This window comes from Lynx canadensis, chromosome B1, assembly GCF_007474595.2.
Source record: "Lynx canadensis isolate LIC74 chromosome B1, mLynCan4.pri.v2, whole genome shotgun sequence".
Lineage (NCBI taxonomy): Eukaryota > Metazoa > Chordata > Mammalia > Carnivora > Felidae > Lynx > Lynx canadensis.
This window is the reverse complement of record NC_044306.2, coordinates 119,826,879-119,846,068: the sequence shown is the minus strand read 5'-3', so window position 1 is coordinate 119,846,068 and position 19,190 is coordinate 119,826,879. Positions and strand designations below refer to the sequence as shown.

At 34.4% G+C, this 19,190-nt stretch overlaps 1 protein-coding gene across 1 annotated transcript in view; it reads right to left on the bottom strand.

Moving 5' to 3' along the window:
- Nucleotides 1–1,610: 1,610 nt before the first annotated feature.
- The window catches only part of SLC9B1 (solute carrier family 9 member B1), a 54,543-nt gene continuing 36,963 nt past the window's right edge, over nucleotides 1,611–19,190 (bottom strand). Inside the window, exons 6-11 of the mRNA XM_030313344.1 lie at nucleotides 15,019–15,194; nucleotides 10,404–10,510; nucleotides 9,418–9,567; nucleotides 4,034–4,142; nucleotides 3,324–3,460; nucleotides 1,611–1,892 (exon numbers count right to left, since the gene is read on the bottom strand). Coding sequence (XP_030169204.1) covers nucleotides 1,680–1,892; nucleotides 3,324–3,460; nucleotides 4,034–4,142; nucleotides 9,418–9,567; nucleotides 10,404–10,510; nucleotides 15,019–15,194 — 892 coding nt within the window. The 3' untranslated portion in view covers nucleotides 1,611–1,679. The remainder of the gene's footprint in view (nucleotides 1,893–3,323; nucleotides 3,461–4,033; nucleotides 4,143–9,417; nucleotides 9,568–10,403; nucleotides 10,511–15,018; nucleotides 15,195–19,190) is intronic.

Here is a 19,190-nt window from a genome sequence, read left to right as displayed (position 1 = left end):
GGTGTGTTTGAAATTTTGACAGTTTTAGTGTTCCATTTTGTGAAAGGTCCCAGTTTTTATTTTATTTTTTTAAGTAATTGCTACACTTCACGTTGGGCTGTACCTCATGTCCCTGAGATCAAGAGTTACATATTCCTCTTCCTTTCCGCACCCCAAAGGTCCCAGTCTTAATAGGAATAAATGCATAGTTTTGGTTGCCTTATAGTTGCTTCACTTTGCAAATTTATGTGTAAATTTCACATTCTGTGCTATTTTAATACCTTACTTATTATATAGAAGAGGGAAGAGAGAAACCAAGTAATGACTAGTTCCTGCATTTGGTTTTTGCCAAAGAAGTCTGAATGATTTCTAAGAAGGCTCCACTAAGGCTATTTGAGAAGATTTTATATGACCCTTCCAACTTTAAAATAAAGAAACTTGAAATAAACTGAAACTGCATTTTGCTTGTGATGGGTTCTATATAAGCATAGCTGACTTCATCAGACAGAATTGAAAGGAGATTCTGTATTACTAAGGAAAAGAAAATCTCACATGGACAAGTCTATCAGTCTTTCATTTCTGTAGGCTGACTTTAATCCTTATTTTATTCTAGTTGAAAAATCATGGTTTATCTCCATTTGTGATTTAATTTTATACCTGTAAATAAATACTACAATATTTCATTTAAAAACTATTAAGAGGTGCCTGGGTGGCTCAGTCGGTTAGGCGTCCGACTCCCGCTCAGGTCATGATCTCACAGTTTGTGGCTTGAGCCCCGCGTCGGGCTCTGTGCTGACAGCTTGGAGCCTGGAGCCTGCTTCGAATACTGTGTCTTCCTCTCTCTCTGCTCCTCCCCCACTCATGCTCTGTCTCTTTCTCCTTCAAAAATAAACAAAAACATTACAAAAATTTAAAACCAATTAAACTTGCAGGGCGCTTGGGTGGCTCAGTTAGTTAAGTGCCTGACTCTTGATTTCAGCTCAGGTCAGGATCTCACAGTTTGTGGGTTGCATGGGGCTCTGCCCTGACAGTGAAGAGGCTGCTTGAGATTCTCTCTCTTCTCTCTCTGCACCCCCTCTCTCAAAATAAATAAACTTAAAAAAAGAAAAAATATTAAAAAAAAACTATTAAACTTGTCATTTTAAGGATACTGCAGAAGTAATATAAATTTATTATTATTTTTTTTTTTTACTTAATATATCACTTATTCAGATAGTCACTAAAAACAGAATATAGAATACATATTGTTGACCCACTTAAAGTTGGTAGATTTATTCCTGGCATTTTCCTTTTCTGGTGATCTTTTTAGTGAATGAATTACTAAACTGATGATAAGTTCTACTTCTGTTTGGAAGCTTAGATTCTTACCTTTCTGTCATTAGGTTCATTTAATTTTTTATTGTATTTAGTTTGTAATATAACAGCAGATTCAGCCTGATGGATTGCTTTAAATTTTCCTAGAGTATTTACAGATTTATTTTGTTCTTGAAATATATAAATACTAAGAGGTCATTCTATTTACATTGCTTTTATTGAATTAATCTTGGAATAAAAAATCATAGGAAAGCTCTGTAATGAAATTACACATTTATTAAATCCTTGGTTCTATGTACAATCTCCACACACTTGTATGTTTTAACTTTTCTCTCATGTAAGATAATTTATTAAAAGAAGCAGGCAGGTGATGGCAAATAAACTTTTTAATGAAGATCTAATTTTGTCAATTTCACATTGATTTTGCTTGGATCATGGCGTGCAAGTACTTTGGGACCCAGTATGCCAATAATTAAAGCTCCATTTGGAGCTGTGATCAAGATGGCTAAAAATGCTATTGTCATCACATCCCTTGAATATGGTTCCAAGTGGGGTGCGCTGATGCTTGCTGTTTCTAGAGCCAGGGGACCTAATACAGCCTGCATTTAGAGGGCAAAAAGATGAGGCATAAAGAAAAATGTTAAAATAGTTATTATATGATAAAAGTTAATGGTTCTGTTAAACAAAACCTAGTGGTAGGCTATCAGAAAAGAGATGAGCCTTAAGGTGCTGAGGAATTTTCATGAATTACTCATCAATTTTATGTTCTCCCTAGTAAATATATCTGGACGAAAAGTGAAATAGTGACAAATCAGCGTGCAGACATTTGGGGGCTGGTTTCGTATTCTTATTATCTCAGCTTTCCCATTTAAGTATCTTTTTTGAGTGCTCACATTACTCACAGAACCTCAGGAGTTTTAAACGAAGCAGGGTTTTGTTTATTTGCCTTTATCATGGATGATTAGTTTCTTGGCTGTAACAAGACAACACAAAATACTAAAGTTTCTTACGGTTCTCTAGGATTTTGTTGCTTGTCTTCTTCTTGTTCTTCCTACTTGGGAGGCAGTGTGTATTGTAAAACTGACAAGAGGTGTGGAATCTACAAAGTGGGCACTGAGAGATTAGGAAGTAAGTTGCCTAATGTTATAGACAAGTAACATGGTATTCAAAACAGCCAGTCTTGCCCCATGGACCTGCTTTTTTAATCATGACACAGAAAATTTTGTTGTATGAAAATTCACAACCTTCTGTGGTGGAGTAACAATGGAAAAAAGAATCTCTGGAAATCAAGACATTATGCTGTCACGTTAAAAAGTCTAACAATAAGTAGCAACACCTTTGAGTAGGAACAGAATATCATTAAATCAGAGAGCAAAACTACAAGGTCTCCCTTTTCATTCATTCATTCACTCCTTCATTCATTCACTCACTCATCATTCATTCTTGTAGATAAGTAATGTTTACTGTATACCTCCTGCATGCCAGGCACTGTGTTAAGGGCTGGGGAAAATATAATGGAAGGAAACCAGACACTATTCCTTGTCTTTCCCAGATAGTCTGGTGGGGAGATTTAGTCATTAATTAAAACCATACAAATTAAATGCATAATTAAAAATAATATATGTGCATCCATGTATGGTGGAGTGGGTGGCAGGGGTAGGAAAGATATATTTTTAAAAGAATGTGTTTCTACTTTAAAGTTGTAACAGTTAGCTCTACAATATTCAGCAAAATGTAAACATTCCAGTATTCAGATATATTCTTAGTTTATATTTTGGGAACATAGGGACAAAATGTTTCAGAAGTTTAGGAAGTATTTGTCATTAAAAGTACACTTTTTAACTTCAGAAGAATTGCTTTTAAAACAGATTTTAAAATATTACATCATTTTCAACAAGTAGTTGTGATCAATGAAGCTTTTTAAAAGTAAGGCTAGTAGCCCACATTTTGTGATTAAAGTAACATTATTCATTTAGGATTAAAAAGTCATAAACATTAAAAATTATTAAAATGGCTTAATATGTTCTTACCTGGACTGTAGCTTTGGGGATCCACGATAAAGCAATAAATATTTTCTCCTTAAAACTAAAACCAGCAAAACACATCAATAAAAAAGTACAAGAAATTCGAACCAATAATGCCAAACTCATGGTAACAACACAAATGCCTACAACAAATAAAAACAAACATAAATAATAAAATATTTGGGAAGAAATGGTTCTTTATACCTAGAGATGTGATTTGCAGAAGTACTGAAAGCATTTTAAGACTATTGCCTCTTTATGTCTTCATTTTATTAAGTTAAAATAATAATCATAAAAAATAAAAATATGATTGAAGCTTCTATGTAAAGTGCAAGAGATGATCTTGCACTTTAGAGGTACCATGAAAGATAAGATAGACTACATTTATTTAATTCTGAGTTAATAGACTTTGAACTTTCACTATAAAATAAAGTATTCAAAAGGTGCTGATGGTATGTAATATTTTTTGTCAGAAATGAATTCCAGCCTGCATTTCCTCAGGTCACTAAGGAAAAGATATTCAGGGCTGTCTTTGGTAGCAAAGAGCACACAGGGTAACATAAGAGCAAATATATGTTATTAACTGTGTCAGTATGAGTTTCTGAAGAAGGTTCTCATAGCATTCAAAGACATATTGTAAACAAAATAAAAATCGTTCATAATTTTCTTAAATATTTTCAAATCTTATATTTTTTTGTGCCTCTAATTATTCTTACCAATAGCATTTGATTTAAGAGATGTAACAGATACTTCTGATCCAACCAAACCAAAAAGAAGGGGTTGAAAAATACACCATACAGTTTTAATAACTCTTTGGACTCTAATCTGTAGAAAAGAACAATATATTTTTAGTTATTGTAACACATGAAAATGATTACATTTTAGAAATTAAAGTCTTAATATTTATTGAACTTAAGATATCTTATTTGTAGATGAAATGTTAAAGTTTAATAAAAATTGAGTAGGTGAATTGTTTTAGTCAAACACTTAAGTAGAATTTGGTTAAAAAATCTACAAAGCTGATAGCAACATTATTTACAATAGCCAAGTTATGGAAGCAGACCAAGTGTCCCATCGATTGATGAATGGATAAAGAAGATGTGGTATGTATACACACACACACACACACACACACACACACACACACACACTGGAATAGTATTCAGCCATAAAAAAAGAATGAAATCTTGCCATTTGCAACGACATGGATGAAGCTAGAGAGCATAATGCTAAGTGAAATAAGTCAGAGAAAGACAAATACTGTATAATTTCACTTGTGTGGAATTTAAGAAACAAAGCAAATGAGCAAAGAGAAAAAAGAGAGAGAGAGAGAGAGACAAAGAAACAGACTCTGAATTATAGAGAACAAAGTGATGGTTATCAGAGGGGAGGGGAGTGGGGGGTGGGTGAAATAGGTAATGCGGACTGAGGAGTATACTTGTGATGAACGTTGAGTGATATATGGAGTTGTTGAAACAATATATTGTACAACCTGAAACTAATATAACAACTGTATGCTAACTAACTGGAATTAAAATAAAAACTTTAAAAAAAGAAGTAAAATAGAAATAAATGTTCCTTGAAACTGGAAAAAAAATCTACAAAGTTACTCAATAAAAATATTTGGTAATCTTGTCATGAAACAAATAAGGTTTTGGAGTTCCAGACATGTTCTGATGTTTCAGTAAGAACCCTAGCTTTTGTTTGTAAGGTAACGGAACAAATACAGAACTAGCACTACCTCATGCCTGGTAAGAATGTACTCAAGATTATGCAAACATTTCAGCTCTCAAAAGGGAGTTTATAAGGCCTCCACTAACAATTATCTTGGGACCCAGGCCCATGAAAGTGAATCTTGATATGTTCTAAGCTACTAGGCAAAAAATGTCAGTAATCTGTCAGGCCTGCTTCCAAAGGACACATGTTGAAAACTTCAAAGTTATTTTTTCCTGAAAACAAAACCAAACCCATATAATACAGACTCTTATTTGGTTGCCTGCCTGACTTTCCTTTCTGAGAATGAACCCTTCCCAGGGCTACTTCTCCAGTTATGTGGTTACAACAAAGTCCCCTACTGATGCAACAGTACCCTGGCTCGTTTCAAGGAATCTGGATGAAGAGATTTTAGTTTCAGTCTGGGTTATCTTTTTTTAAAGACACATAAAACCTTCATATCCTTTGTATTGGGTATAAACTATATTCCTAACTATTCCCCTTATGACTGGGCTTTCTGATTTATAAAAGTAAAGTTTAAAAAAGGAAAAAAAGAAAAACAATTTTACTCTTTCTTCTTGGTGGCACATTATCTTAGTTGTTACTTTTAATTTTTAAAACATATTCTTTACTTTTTGATTTCTTTTATCATATAAAAAAGAATTTTAGTAATTTTCATTTTATTTATTTAATTGTAACTTATTATTAACCATTTAATTTATTTTACAGTTATGATACTATTGCAATACTAAACAAAATGTTAATATAATTTTGGGGTCAGGAACTTCTCAAGCTGATTCTAAAGTTTATCTAAGAAAGAATTTGTGTAAAAGCAGTCAAGAAATACTTTAATCCCATTTACAGTTGCACCAAAAACCATAAAATACCTAGGAATAAGTCTAACCAAAGAGGTGAAAAATCTATACGCTGAAAACTATAGAAAGCTTGTGAAAGAAATTGAAGAAGACACAAAAAAAAATGGAAAAAATTTCCATGCTCCTGGATAAGAAAAAAAAATATTATTAAAATCTCAATACTACCCAAAGTAATCTACATATTCAATGCAATCTCTATCAAAATAACACCAGCATTCTTTACAGAGCTAGAACAAATAATCCTAAAATTTCTATGGAACCAGAAAAGACCCCGAATAGCCAAAGCAATCTTAAAATTTTAAGAAAACCAAAGTAGGAGGCATCACAATCCCAGACTTCAAGCTATACTACAAAGCTGTAATCATCAAGACAGTATGGTACTGGCACAAGAACAGACACTCAGATCAATGGAACAGAATAGAGAACCCAGAAATGGACCCTCAAACGTATGGCCAACTAATCTTTGACAAAACAGGAAAGAATATCCAATGGAATAAAGACAGTCTCTTCAGCAAGTGGTGCTGGGAAAACGGGACAGCGACATGCAGAAGAATGAATCTGAACCACTTTCTTATACCATAAACAAAAATAAACTCAAAATGCACGAAAGACCTAAATGTGAGACAGGAAGCCATCAAAATCCTCAAGAAGAAAGCAGGCAAAAACCTCTTTGATCTTGGCCCCATCAACTTCTTATTCAACATGTCTCCGGAGGCAAGGGAAACAAAAGCAAAAATGAACTACTGGGACCTCATCAAAATAAAAATCTTCTGCACAGCGAAGGAAATAATCAGCAAAACTAAAAGGCAACTGACAGAATGGGAGAAGGTATTTGCAAATGACATATCAGATAAATGGTTAGTATCCAAAATCTATAAAGAACTTATCAAACTCAACACCTAAAAAACAAACAATCCAGTGAAGAAATGGGCCAAAGACATGAATAGACACTTCTCCAAAGAAGACATCCAGATGGCCAATCGACACATGAAAAAAATGCTCCACATCACTCATCATCTGGGAAATACAAATCAAAACCACAATGAGATACCACCTCACACCTGTCAGAATGGCTAACATTAATAACTCAGGCAACAACAGATGTTGGCGAGGATGTGGAGAAAGAGGATCTCTTTTGCATTGTTGGTGGCAATGCAAGCTGGTGCAGCCACTCTGGAAAACAGTATGGAGGTTCCTCAAAAAACTAAAAATAGAACTACCCTATGACCCAGCAATTGCACTACTAGTCATTTATCCAAGAGATACAGGTGTGCTGTTTCGAAGGGACACATGCACTCCCATGTTTATAGCAGCACTATCAACAATAGCCAAAGTATGGAAAGAGCCCAATGTCCATTGATGGAAGAATGGATAAAGAAGATGTGGTATATATATATACAATGGAGTATTACTCAGCAATCAAAAAGAATGAAATCTTGCCATTTGCAACTACGTGGATGGAACTGGAGGGTATTATGCTAAGTGAAATTAGTCAGAGAAAGACAAAAATCAGATGACTTCACTCACATGAGGACTTTAAGAGACAAAGCAGATGAACATACGGAAGGGAAACAAAAAATAATATAAAAACAGGGAGGGGGACAAAACAGAAGAGACTCATAAATATTTAGAACAAACTGAGGGTTGTGGCAGGAGGGGATGGGTTAAATGGGTAAGGGGCACTAAGGAATCTACTCCTGAAATCATTGTTGCACTATATCCTAACTAATTTGGATGTTAATTTTAAAAAATAAAAAATTTTTTAAAAATTAAAAAAAAAGAAATACTTTAAAAATAAGTACAATGGGGGCGCCTGGGTGGCTCAGTCGGTTAAGCGTCCAACTTCAGCTCACGTCACGATCTCGCGGTTCGTGAGTTCGAGCCCCGCGTCGGGCTCTGGGCTGATGGCTTGGAGCCTGGAGCCTGCTTCCGATTCTGTGTCTCCCTCTCTCTCTGCCCCTCCCCCGTTCATGCTCTGTCTCTCTCTGTCTCAAAAATAAATAAACGTTAAAAAAGTTAAAAAAAAAAAAGTACAATGAGAGGGAATCTTCCATATTAGATTTTGAGACATAAAACTATAGTGATTTAAAATAGAGTGGTACTGGCAGAGAACTAGATAAATAGGGTTGAATAGATTACAGAAATGAACTTGTATGTGTGTGTGTGTATAACGTGAGAGTTTAGCTCATGGTAAAAGAGGCACTTAAAAATTATTGAATAATTAATGGATCAGTCAGTACATAATTTAGCAAAAAATGCCTGTCCAGTTTGTGTGCATATATATGTGTCCGTAGATATATAGTATATGCATATGTATACATATTTATAAACACACACACATATATCCTTAACAGCATTTAAAAAAATAAATTCCAGATGAATTAAAGAACCAAATTCAAAAATAAAACAAATAAAAACTAACAAAATATTAGATGATAATATGGAAGATATTGTGTATACAATCTTATAATCTTGGGTGAAGATATCCTTCTTAAACAAGATATAGCATCCAAAACAAAAAAGAAAAATGGACAGGTCTGACTATACAAAAGACGTAACAAAGTTGAAAATAAGCAAAAATTATATGCAATATATGCGTAACAAAGGATTAGCAGCATTAAGATATAAAGAAACTATAAATTAGGAACAAAAGGCAAATAAATCAATTAAAAATGGTCAAAGAAGATGAATAGGTAGTTAAAAAAGAATATATAAAGAGAAGTTTACTGCACTACTAATGTGAAAAATGTAAACAAAGAATAAGAATGTTATATCATTTCTTACCCATCAGATTGTTTAAATTCTTTGAAGGAATATTTTGCACTACCCATCAAAATAGAAATGTTCCATTTCTAAATTCTGCAATTATGTTTCTAGGAATCTATTTTTATGGAAGTGCTTGCGTATTTGCAAAAGGACACATGAACAAGATTGTTTATGGCAGCACTGTTTATAATAACAAAATGGAAATGATCTAAATGTACAAATAGAGAACAGATTAAAGGAAATGATTAAATCTGGGAAGAGGGGTATGATATTTGGGAGTGGTAGGGGAAAAGGAGTCTTATATTTTATTATATGTGTGGGCCTTTTGCGTTGTTTTAATCTTTTACAAGCATTTTTCATGTATTAACTGTATAAAATTTTAATGAATAAATAATAAAATAAAATAATTAAATACATAAATAAAATAATAACACTAAATTAAGTAATTTAAATAATTTAAATTTAATTAAAGAAAATAAATTAAATAAAAGTTATTTAATCATATCGCATAAAACTTGGGTAAAAGAAAGCAGCCTGATGTGATAGCTCAACTTATGACTTCATTTTACTGTATTTCCAGGTCCCTTTCCTAAATATTTTATTTCCTTGATTGATTTATACACTTTCTTGAAGACACAAACTTCTGGAACATCTTCCAACTAGAACAAAGAGATTTTCTAAATGTCTATTATGATGTAAAAAAAACCCAGTTAATTTATCTTAAAAAATGTGTTAAAAATATTCACCTTTTCTGTGGACCAATTTACCCCAGCAACAAAAGACAACGCTAGTGTGAATAATCCTCCAGCTGCATGTAAACCAATATGATGGCTGCCCAAGACAGCAGAAACACACATACTCAAAATAAGGAATGCTCTCTTCAGTGAAAGTTTTGTCTAGAATTAGATATTTAGAAATTAATTTACATTTAATACATAATACAATATTTACATCTTCTATCATTGATTATTGATCTTTTGATATCATGTCTCTATATGTTACATTAAATAATATCTAAAATTTTTACATTCTTCACCACCAAATATTTTAGCAGATTTGGTACCAAGTGAAAAAATTTGTAATTATTACATTTTATCCTCTGCCACATCTCTGATACTAATGTCAGTAAAATGGCTATAATACTTCAGCTGTAAGTGAAGAAGAAAGGAAAGAGACCCTTATGTAGTTCTATATATTTTAATATCTCTTTAGCTAAGACAATTGTTAAGGGGAAATTAAGATGGAAGTTACAGAAATACAAGAGTAATGGCATATCCTTTGGCGGAGGAAAGGGTTGAGTTTAATAGAGTTGCCTTAGCCAAAGGAAGTGGGAGTGAATTTAAGTTAGAAAACATGCAGAGATAAATGGCAATCTATTTCCCCAAAAATGTTCAATGGAAAATTGGAGGGAAAAATCATTAGGGAAAATTGTCAGGGGTCAACAGGTAATTCAATGAATAAAGGGGTGGTGGAATTGAAAAGGTACTCTGGGTTAAGTACACTTTTCTGATATTCTTATTTGCCAAATTAGGAAGAAGAGACTCTAGTCAAGACCATTGACTTGTATCAATCGCAGCTGTGCTCCATTTTAAGCAGATAGTAGGCATTGGAGGCTATTTTGGGGAAAGGAGAATTAAATGTTACATTTAACTGTTTATGGCTCTTCCAAAAGTTCAAATTTTTAAAAGAAATATCTAACAGTATACTTCTAAAAAATAAACTTTTTATTTACCTGATCTTCACTTGGAAAATATCGAACAAAAATTCCCAAAATAGCTCCTGCCAGCACACCAATAAGTATGTCCCGGAAAGAGGCGAGGATATTTTTAAGTACACTGCCTGTAAGGACACACAATAAAGGAAACATTTCATAGAGAAATATTTTCACATACTTCACATATCAGAGGATCAAATCTAGGTGGTTTCATAAAGAAAGGCACATATTTTCCAGAACAAATATACAAAAATGGTCCTTTAATATTCACATACTTGAAAATATATGATTTGTTTGATAAATTATATATTGTCAAATAATTTAATAAATACACACAATTCAGAAATGTTCATTGAAAATATAGGCCAGAAAACAAAGAAGTAATAAGCCATAATGTGGCTCACCTATACATACAACCTGAAAGACCAAGTGAAGTGGAAGAATGGACAGAAATGGACAAAGGAACACTTCTGGCACCTAGCACATGTTTCTTCTCCAATATACTATTATGACAAAGAAACAAATGACTTAAAAATGAAAAGAAAAATTTAACAACAACAGAAGATTTATTACAGGATCAATCCTAGGAATATTCGAGTCAGGAGTCAATTGAGTTTCTAATATATTTTATGTACCCATATCTGCAGTTTAGAGTAATAAGTTTTAAAAAAGATCCTGAGTCACAAAAAAGTTGTTATGCTATGTGTATTTAGCTCAATAAGGTGTGTGTGTGTGTGTATATATATATGTGTGTGTGTGTGTGTGTGTGCATTTAGAAATGTTCTTTATTAAAAAATTATAGAAATGCAGGGTGACAACAATAAGATAGTAGATTGGGAAGCCCCAGAACCTTGTTCCCTCACAGAGGCATCAATTTAACAACATACAGTCCAAAAGCCTTAATGGAACTCCACAAACCAATTAAGAAGTTGCAGTAAGAGAAAAGTGACTGATCATGTAGAAGGAAGCTCCTGGAAGATTATTAGAGGATTTCAGAGTGGAAACCTTAAAACGACCAGAAGAGGGTGGGATGATAAATTCAAAGTGCTGAAAGAAAAAAAAACTGCCAATCAAGAATATTATTCTGGGCGCCTGGGTGGCGCAGTCGGTTAAGCGTCCGACTTCAGCCAGGTCACGATCTCGCGGTCCGGGAGTTCGAGCCCCGCGTCAGGCTCTGGGCTGATGGCTCAGAGCCTGGAGCCTGTTTCCGATTCTGTGTCTCCCTCTCTCTCTGCCCCTCCCCCGTTCATGCTCTGTCTCTCTCTGTCCGAAAAATAAATAAACGTTGAAAAAAAAAAATTAAAAAAAAAAGAATATTATTCTACAAAATTACCTTTCAAAATGAATAAAAAATTAAGACTTAGATAAACAAAAGTTGAAGGAGTTCATCACCACTACACCTGACTTACAAGAAATGTTAGAGGGAATCTTCAAGTGGAAGTAAAAGGATGTTATCAATACAAAAGCACACAAATATAAATCTTTGGTAAAGGTAAATACCATAGATGAATTCAGAATCCTGTAATACTGTAACAGTGGTGAGTTAATCACTTTCAGTTCCGTTACAGAATTTAAGATAAAGACATGAATATAACCGTAAGACTGTTAATGGATATACAACATAAAAAGATTTAATTTGTGACATGGATTACAAAGTGAAGAGGGTGAGATGTAAAGGATTAGAATTTTCATATGTGATTGAAATTAAGTTATCACTTTGAGTTTTTATAAGGATAGAAAAAGATATTCCATGCAAATGGTAACCAAAAGACAGCAGGGTGGTTATACTTATATCAAACAAAATAAAATTTAAGTCAAATACAAAAAAGTCACAAGAGATAAAGAAGAACATTATATAATGATAAAAAGGCCAACTGACCCAGACCTAATAAGATGAGGTCTCCATATCTACGATATTCCAAAATATAGACGTATTGAAGATCTAACGTAAAAATAAAATCCTGAAAGTCTATAGCATTTTAAGTGACAGTTTATACAGTCATGAGTCAAGAGAAGATTTTCTAAGCATGTAACTGCTTGGTTTTTCACTTTTTCTGTCCTCCTCAAATTAGGTGTGATCTCCTGTAGCATGCTGTGTAGCACCACATACTATCTACTATTTATCACATTTTGTAATTTTTTGTTTAACACAAACTCCTTGAGGACATGAGCCACATGGGCTTCTCTGCTGTGTCAAATAGTATAGAATAGTACTTAAAAGTGTGGGTATGGGGTTGCATCCCAGTGAAAACTGGCTTTCCAGTTTTGGGTCTGTGACTTTGACCAAGTTACTTAACCTCTGTTCCTTGGTTTCCTATTCTGTAAAATGAACATAGTACCATTGTGACTATTAAATGAGTGAAAATATCTATGGAACTTGGAGCAAGTATCAAAGCAATTACTCAACAAAAGCTAATATTGTCGTTCAGTGTTTATCCTCAGTATTTGGCACAGCTGTTGGCACAATGGAAGAGGAGCACAAAAAATATTTTTTGAAACAATTACTGATACTTGTCATGAAGGTAAAGATTTCCAGATTTGACAATAAAAATTTTAAAATTCTGAATTGCAAACAAAAAAAAGATAAAGGTTAAAGTAAAATTACAAGTGTTGATAACTATAGAGTATAGGTTAACATTCCTAATTTTATGCAGAATCTTGACAAATCAAAAAGAACGAAAGATGAACACACCTGTAAGACGAAAGCAAAGGATTTCAAGAAAAGCAATTTATAAAACATTCCAAGATGCCAATGGCCAATAAACTTGAATATTTTAAAATACCACTAGTATTCAAAGCACTCCATTTAAAGAAGCCTCGCTTTTCGCCTATCAAATTAACAAAGGTATAAAAAGCTAGTAATACCTAGTTTTGAAGAAGGTGAAGAGAAAGTAGCAAGGTTTTTTACCCTGCTAGGACATGACATTGTGGTAATATATGTCAGAAAGCTTATAACTATATATACTTTTATCTCAACAATTCCACTTTTGAGATTATGAAAATATTAAGATTAGGTACAACTATTTAGCTATAAGACATTCAACCATGCATTATTTTAATAGTAAATATTGGAGTCAACTTCAATTTTCAACAGGTTAAGTAAGTATGATACAGCCAAAAGAAAACTACACAACCATTTAAAAGGTCATGGAGGGGCGCCTGGGTGGCGCAGTCGGTTAAGCGTCCGACTTCAGCCAGGTCACGATCTCGCGGTCCGGGAGTTCGAGCCCCGCGTCAGGCTCTGGGCTGATGGCTCGGAGCCTGGAGCCTGTTTCTGATTCTGTGTCTCCCTCTCTCTCTGCCCCTCCCCCGTTCATGCTCTGTCTCTCTCTGTCCCAAAAATAAATAAACGTGGAAAAAAAAAAAATTTAAAAAAAAAAAAAAAAAAATAAAAGGTCATGGAAATATATTTACTGAAAAGAAACTTGTTAGTGATATACAGCAAAGTGCAAAACAACTCAGGTTACAAGAAAGTATGGCCAATTCTTATAATTTTATAAGAATATTGGGATGGAAGACAGAGAGAGAAAGAGATAGAGAAAGGGAGAAAGAGAAGTCTGGGTGGATTTATATCAAAAGAGTTATTGTAAGTCAGTCAGAGAAAGACAAATATATGATTTCACTCAGGTAGAATTTAAGAAACACAACAGATGAACATAGGGGAAAGGAAGGAAAAATGAGAGAAAAACAGAGACAGAGGCAAACCATACGAGACTCTTAAATACAGAGAACAAACAGGGTTGCTGGAGGGAAAGTGGGTGGCGGGGATGGACTAAATGGGTGATGGGCATTAAGGAGGGCACTAGTTGGGATGAGAACTGGGTGTCATATGTAAGTAAGGAATCACTGGGTTCTCCTCCTGAAACCAATACTACACTGTATGTTAACTAACTTGAATTTAAATAAATTAATTTTTTAAAAAGAGTTATTATTCCTGAGGGTATGCTGCAGAGTTTATCTTTTCCTTTTTTTCCCTTGTTATTTATTTAGGTCTTGATTTTAAGATAAACTGTACATATTACTTTTCAACTTAAATATTTTGGTGCTTCAATAAAACAGAAGACTGAATTTCAAACATTGCGAATAACTAAAGCATTACTAAACGTGGAAACATTTACTTTCACAATTTGTGCAGAGTGACATTCAAGATCAAATATTACCTTGGGATTCAGAAGTGCTACAGATCTTGTCCTACCACTACCAAAAAGGCACACAGTTGTCCATACTCTATATATTTAAGATGTCTTAGTAATAGAGCAACCAGCTATTTATAATGATGGCCCAAAAGGTACACTTGAGAAATATATATTAAATATATTAGCAGTACTAATAATATTGCTGCTTAAAAATTTCTATTGAAAACTGATAAAATTTCCAAAGCAACATGAACGGAAAAATGATAATATGGGTTGTCAGATTAATTTAAATCTATGGTTATTAAATAGTGTTTGTATTAAATAGTGGTTTCTCAGTCCATTGAAGTTTCTTCCCTGCTCTAGAATGAACTTTCTATGAAGAACAAAAAGACGATACATGTAAAAATAAATAAATTTTAATAAGGAGGAAAGCCAGAAGTCTTGTTTAAAAGAACCAGAAAAGGCTGTGAATGATGTGGCAGTTGTGTTTTGCTTACCTGAGGAGAAGGCTATGCTCAAGCACGCACTGAATCCAGTGATTGCTATGATGTCATCCAAACTGCTAGCAGCTATTAGTAAGGTTGGAATGCCTTTCTTAATACCATATCCTTTTTCTTGCAAAAGTAGCATGGAAGGGACAACAACAGCAGGAGAGACAGCGCCTACTACAAAACTAATAGAAAGACTTTGAAAACCAATTTTAAAACATAATTTTAACAAAAGTGGTTTATATTAAATTTTACAACAAATATATTAGCCTTTACAGATTTACAATAACTTCAAAAGTAAAAATTCTGCTTTTGGGGCAACGTCATTTAATAGTGGTAAAAATTTTTCACACATTTTTTAGTGCTGCCTAGAAGTTTATAGAGATTTCATTCAAGATGTTGGTTTGGGCACAAATTGTCTCTACCTTCATCCCTAAATCCTTTGAGATGAAGATGTAAAAATAATAGGAAAACTCATAACCTAACTAGAAAGAAAAAAAAAAAAGGAGGAGAATCCTCAATGGACAAGGAAATACATATAGCCCAGGAAGATAAAAGACAGTTTAAGATTGAAGAAAGAAATTATAAGCCAAGTGTGTGTGAGTAAACATTGCTACAAAAGATATGGTATACTTGAAACAATTGTTTTAATGCTTACTTATTTTTGAGACAGAGAGAGAGACAGAGCAGGAGCAAGGGAGGGGCAGAGAGAGAGGGAGACACAGAATCTGAAGCAGGCTCCAGGCTCTGAGCTGTCAGCACAGAGCCCGACACAGGGCTCAAACTCACAAACTGTGAGATCATGACCTGATCCGAAGTTGGATGCTTAACTGACTGAGCCACCCAGGCATCCCGATATGGTATACATCTAAAAATGCTCCAAGCCCAGAAACGGCAGATGCTAGGAGCAGGAGGGATCTCTGAAGAAATCCAACAGGTGATTATTTGGAATGCCACTGTAACAATGGCCAGACAAATGTACTCTCCATCCTACTTCTAATTCTTGAGCAAGTCAATAAAGAACAGAGATGCCTGCCCCAAAGAAGGAACAATGAGTGTGAATGATAACATGCATGAGGAATGGGGAAACTCCTGCTCAGAACATCTTTGTTGGTATATCCTATTTAGTACTTTACCTCATCTCTGCCACATTAACTTTATAAGGACTGAAATATATACCTTGTGTAGAGATGTTCTTGGTGCCCCAGCAGAAACCGTTTACCAGGCCAGTGCACACATCCCCCAGCTGCTGCTGTTGGCTGCTAACCCCCAACACCTGCAGCTTTCTAGCAGCCTTCCCCTGCTTAGAAGAGCTTACTTGGGGGTGCTAAGGAGGTTTACCTCCCACTCCTTCTTCCAAACAGCTCCTGTCAATTACTGACTGATGTGAGGGTCTGACAGTTTAGTGCCTTTGCCTCTGACTGTACAGTCTTTCCGAATGAGAGAGCCTAGAATTCTCTGAAAACTTATTTGCCTAGTTCAGTTGTTTCTGAACTTTCCCGCACATTTGAATCACCTGGTATATTATTTATCTGTAGCTGCTCAACAAATTATCCCCAAATTTCATTGCTTAAAACAACAAACACTTATTATCACACTTCTGTGGGTCAGGAATCTGGGTGTGGCTTAGCTGGATGCCTCTGCATCAAGGTCCTCATGAAATGTGTAGAAGATCTGCTTCCAATTTTACTCACATGGCTGTTGGCAGGCTTTCAATCTTTTGTTATGGGAGCTTCTTAACAGGCCACTCACAGTATGGCAGCTGGTTTCCCCCACGATAAGCAATTAAAGAGAATGGAAGAGAAAACATGCAAAGTAGAAGCCATGGTCTTCGCATGACCTAATTTTAGAATTGACATCCTATCATTTCCATTGTATTTTGTCCATTAGAAGCAAGTCAGGTAAGTCCAGCCCATATTCAAGAAGAGGGTATTACACAAGGTGTAAAATATTAGATAGCAGGGATTACTGGGAATAATCTTAGAAGTTGCCTACTATGTACTTGGGTACTTTTAAAAACACTGATGCCTGGCTCTCATTTTTTTTTCTTTGTTTATTTTGAGAGAGGTTGCACAGGTGAGCCAGCTGGGGGGCAGAGAGAGGAGAAAGAGAATTCGTGCTGTCTGCACAAACCTGATGAAATGATTCACGTGGGGCTTGATCCCATGAACTGTGTGATCATGACCTGAGGCAAAATCAAGAAGTGGCAATTAACTGACTGAGCCACCCAGGTGCCCCTGCCTGTATCCCATTCTAAGACATACTGATCTAAGATCAGTCTTTGACCTAGTACTAGGATTAAAAAAATGTTTTTAATTGTGGCAAGAAACACATAAAATTTACCCTCTAAACTATTTTTAAGGCACAGTTCAGTACTGTTAACTATATTCACATTGTTGTATAACGGATCTCCAGAACTTTTTTGTCTTACAAAACTAAAACTTTATATCCATTAAATAACTCCCCTTCCTTTCTCCCTCACCCAAGCCCCCGGCAACCATCATACTACTATCTGTTACCAGGATTTTGACTACTCTAAACAGATCAGTGGAATCATACAGCATTTGTCCTGGCTTATTTATCTCAGCATAATGTCCTCAAGGTTCATCTATGATGTAGAATGTGACAGGATTTCTATCTATATTTTACAGGTAAATAATATTCCATTTTAGGTATATACCACATTTTCTTCATCCATTCATCTGTCAGTGTGGGCTGCTTCTACTTCTTGACTTTGTGAATAATGTTCCAATAAACATGGATGTGGAAATATCTCTAAGATCTTGCTTTCAATTCTTTTGTATATATACCCAAAAGTGGGATTACTGGATTAGATGGTAATTCTATTTTTGTTTTTTTTTAAGGAACTTCCAACCTGTTTTCCACAGCAACTGCTTGTTTTATATTTCCAACAACAGAGCACAATGGTTCTCATTTTTCCACATCTGTGCCAATCTTTATTTTGTGTTATTTTCTGTTTTTTTTTTTTTTTAAAGATTTTAAGTAATCTCTACACCCATTATGGGGTTCGAACTTACATCACCAAGATAAGGGTTGCATGCTCTTCTGACTGAGCCAGCCAGGTGCCCCTATTTTGTTTTTGTTTTTTGATAATGATCATCCTAATAGGTGTGAGCTTATATCTCATTGTGGTTTTGATTTGCATTTCTCTAATGATTACAGATATTGAGTACTTTCATATGCTTGTTGGCTATTTGTATATTTTCTTTGGAGAAATTTCTATTCAAGTCCATTGCCCACTATTAAGTCCATTATTATTGTTGAGTTGTAGGAGTTGTTTATATATTCTGAACATTGACCTTTTCAGATATAGTTTGCAATTATTTTCTCCCATTCCGTGTACTCTTTCCATTTTGTTTCCTTTGCTGTGTTGAAATTCTTAAGTTTCATGCAGTCTCATCTATTTTCATATTTGTTGCCTGTGCTTTTTGTGTCATATTCAGAAATAATTGCCAAATTTAATGTCATAAAAGTTTTACATGTGGTTTGCTGAATATAGTATTCTTGATTGGCAGGTTTTTTCTTTCAGCATTTTGAATATATCATCTCATTCTCTTCTGGTATAAAAGGTTTCTGCTGAGAAATCCTATTTTATGGGTGATCTTGCTTTTCTCTTGACACTTTAAGATTCTCTGTCTTTTTTCCCCTCTTTATGTATTTTTTGACAGCTTGAGTATGTGTCTCAGTGTGGGTTTCTTTAGTCTTATTCTAGTGGAAATTCCTTGAGCTTCTTGAATTTGTATATCTATTTCCTTACTCAAATTTGGAAGTTTTGGCAATTATTTCTTTAAGTAGGTTTTCTGAACATCTCTCTCTCTCTTCTCCTGGAGCTCTCATAATGTGTAGATTAGTCCATTTAATAGTATCCCTTAAATCTCTTAGGATCTCTTCACTTCTCTTTTGCTTTTTGCTTCTCTGACTTGTAATTTCAAGTGACCAATCTTTTAGTTCACAGGCTCTTTCTTCTGCTTGATACAGTGTGATTTTGATCCTCTCTAGTAAATTTTTCAATTTAGTTATGTATTCTACAGCTCCAGAATTTTTATTTTTGTTTGCTTTTTACAGATTCTTCATCTTTGTTGGTATTCTCATTTTGTTTATGCATCATTTACCTGATTTATTTTAGATTTTCTGTGTTCTCTTTTAACTCATTAAGCATC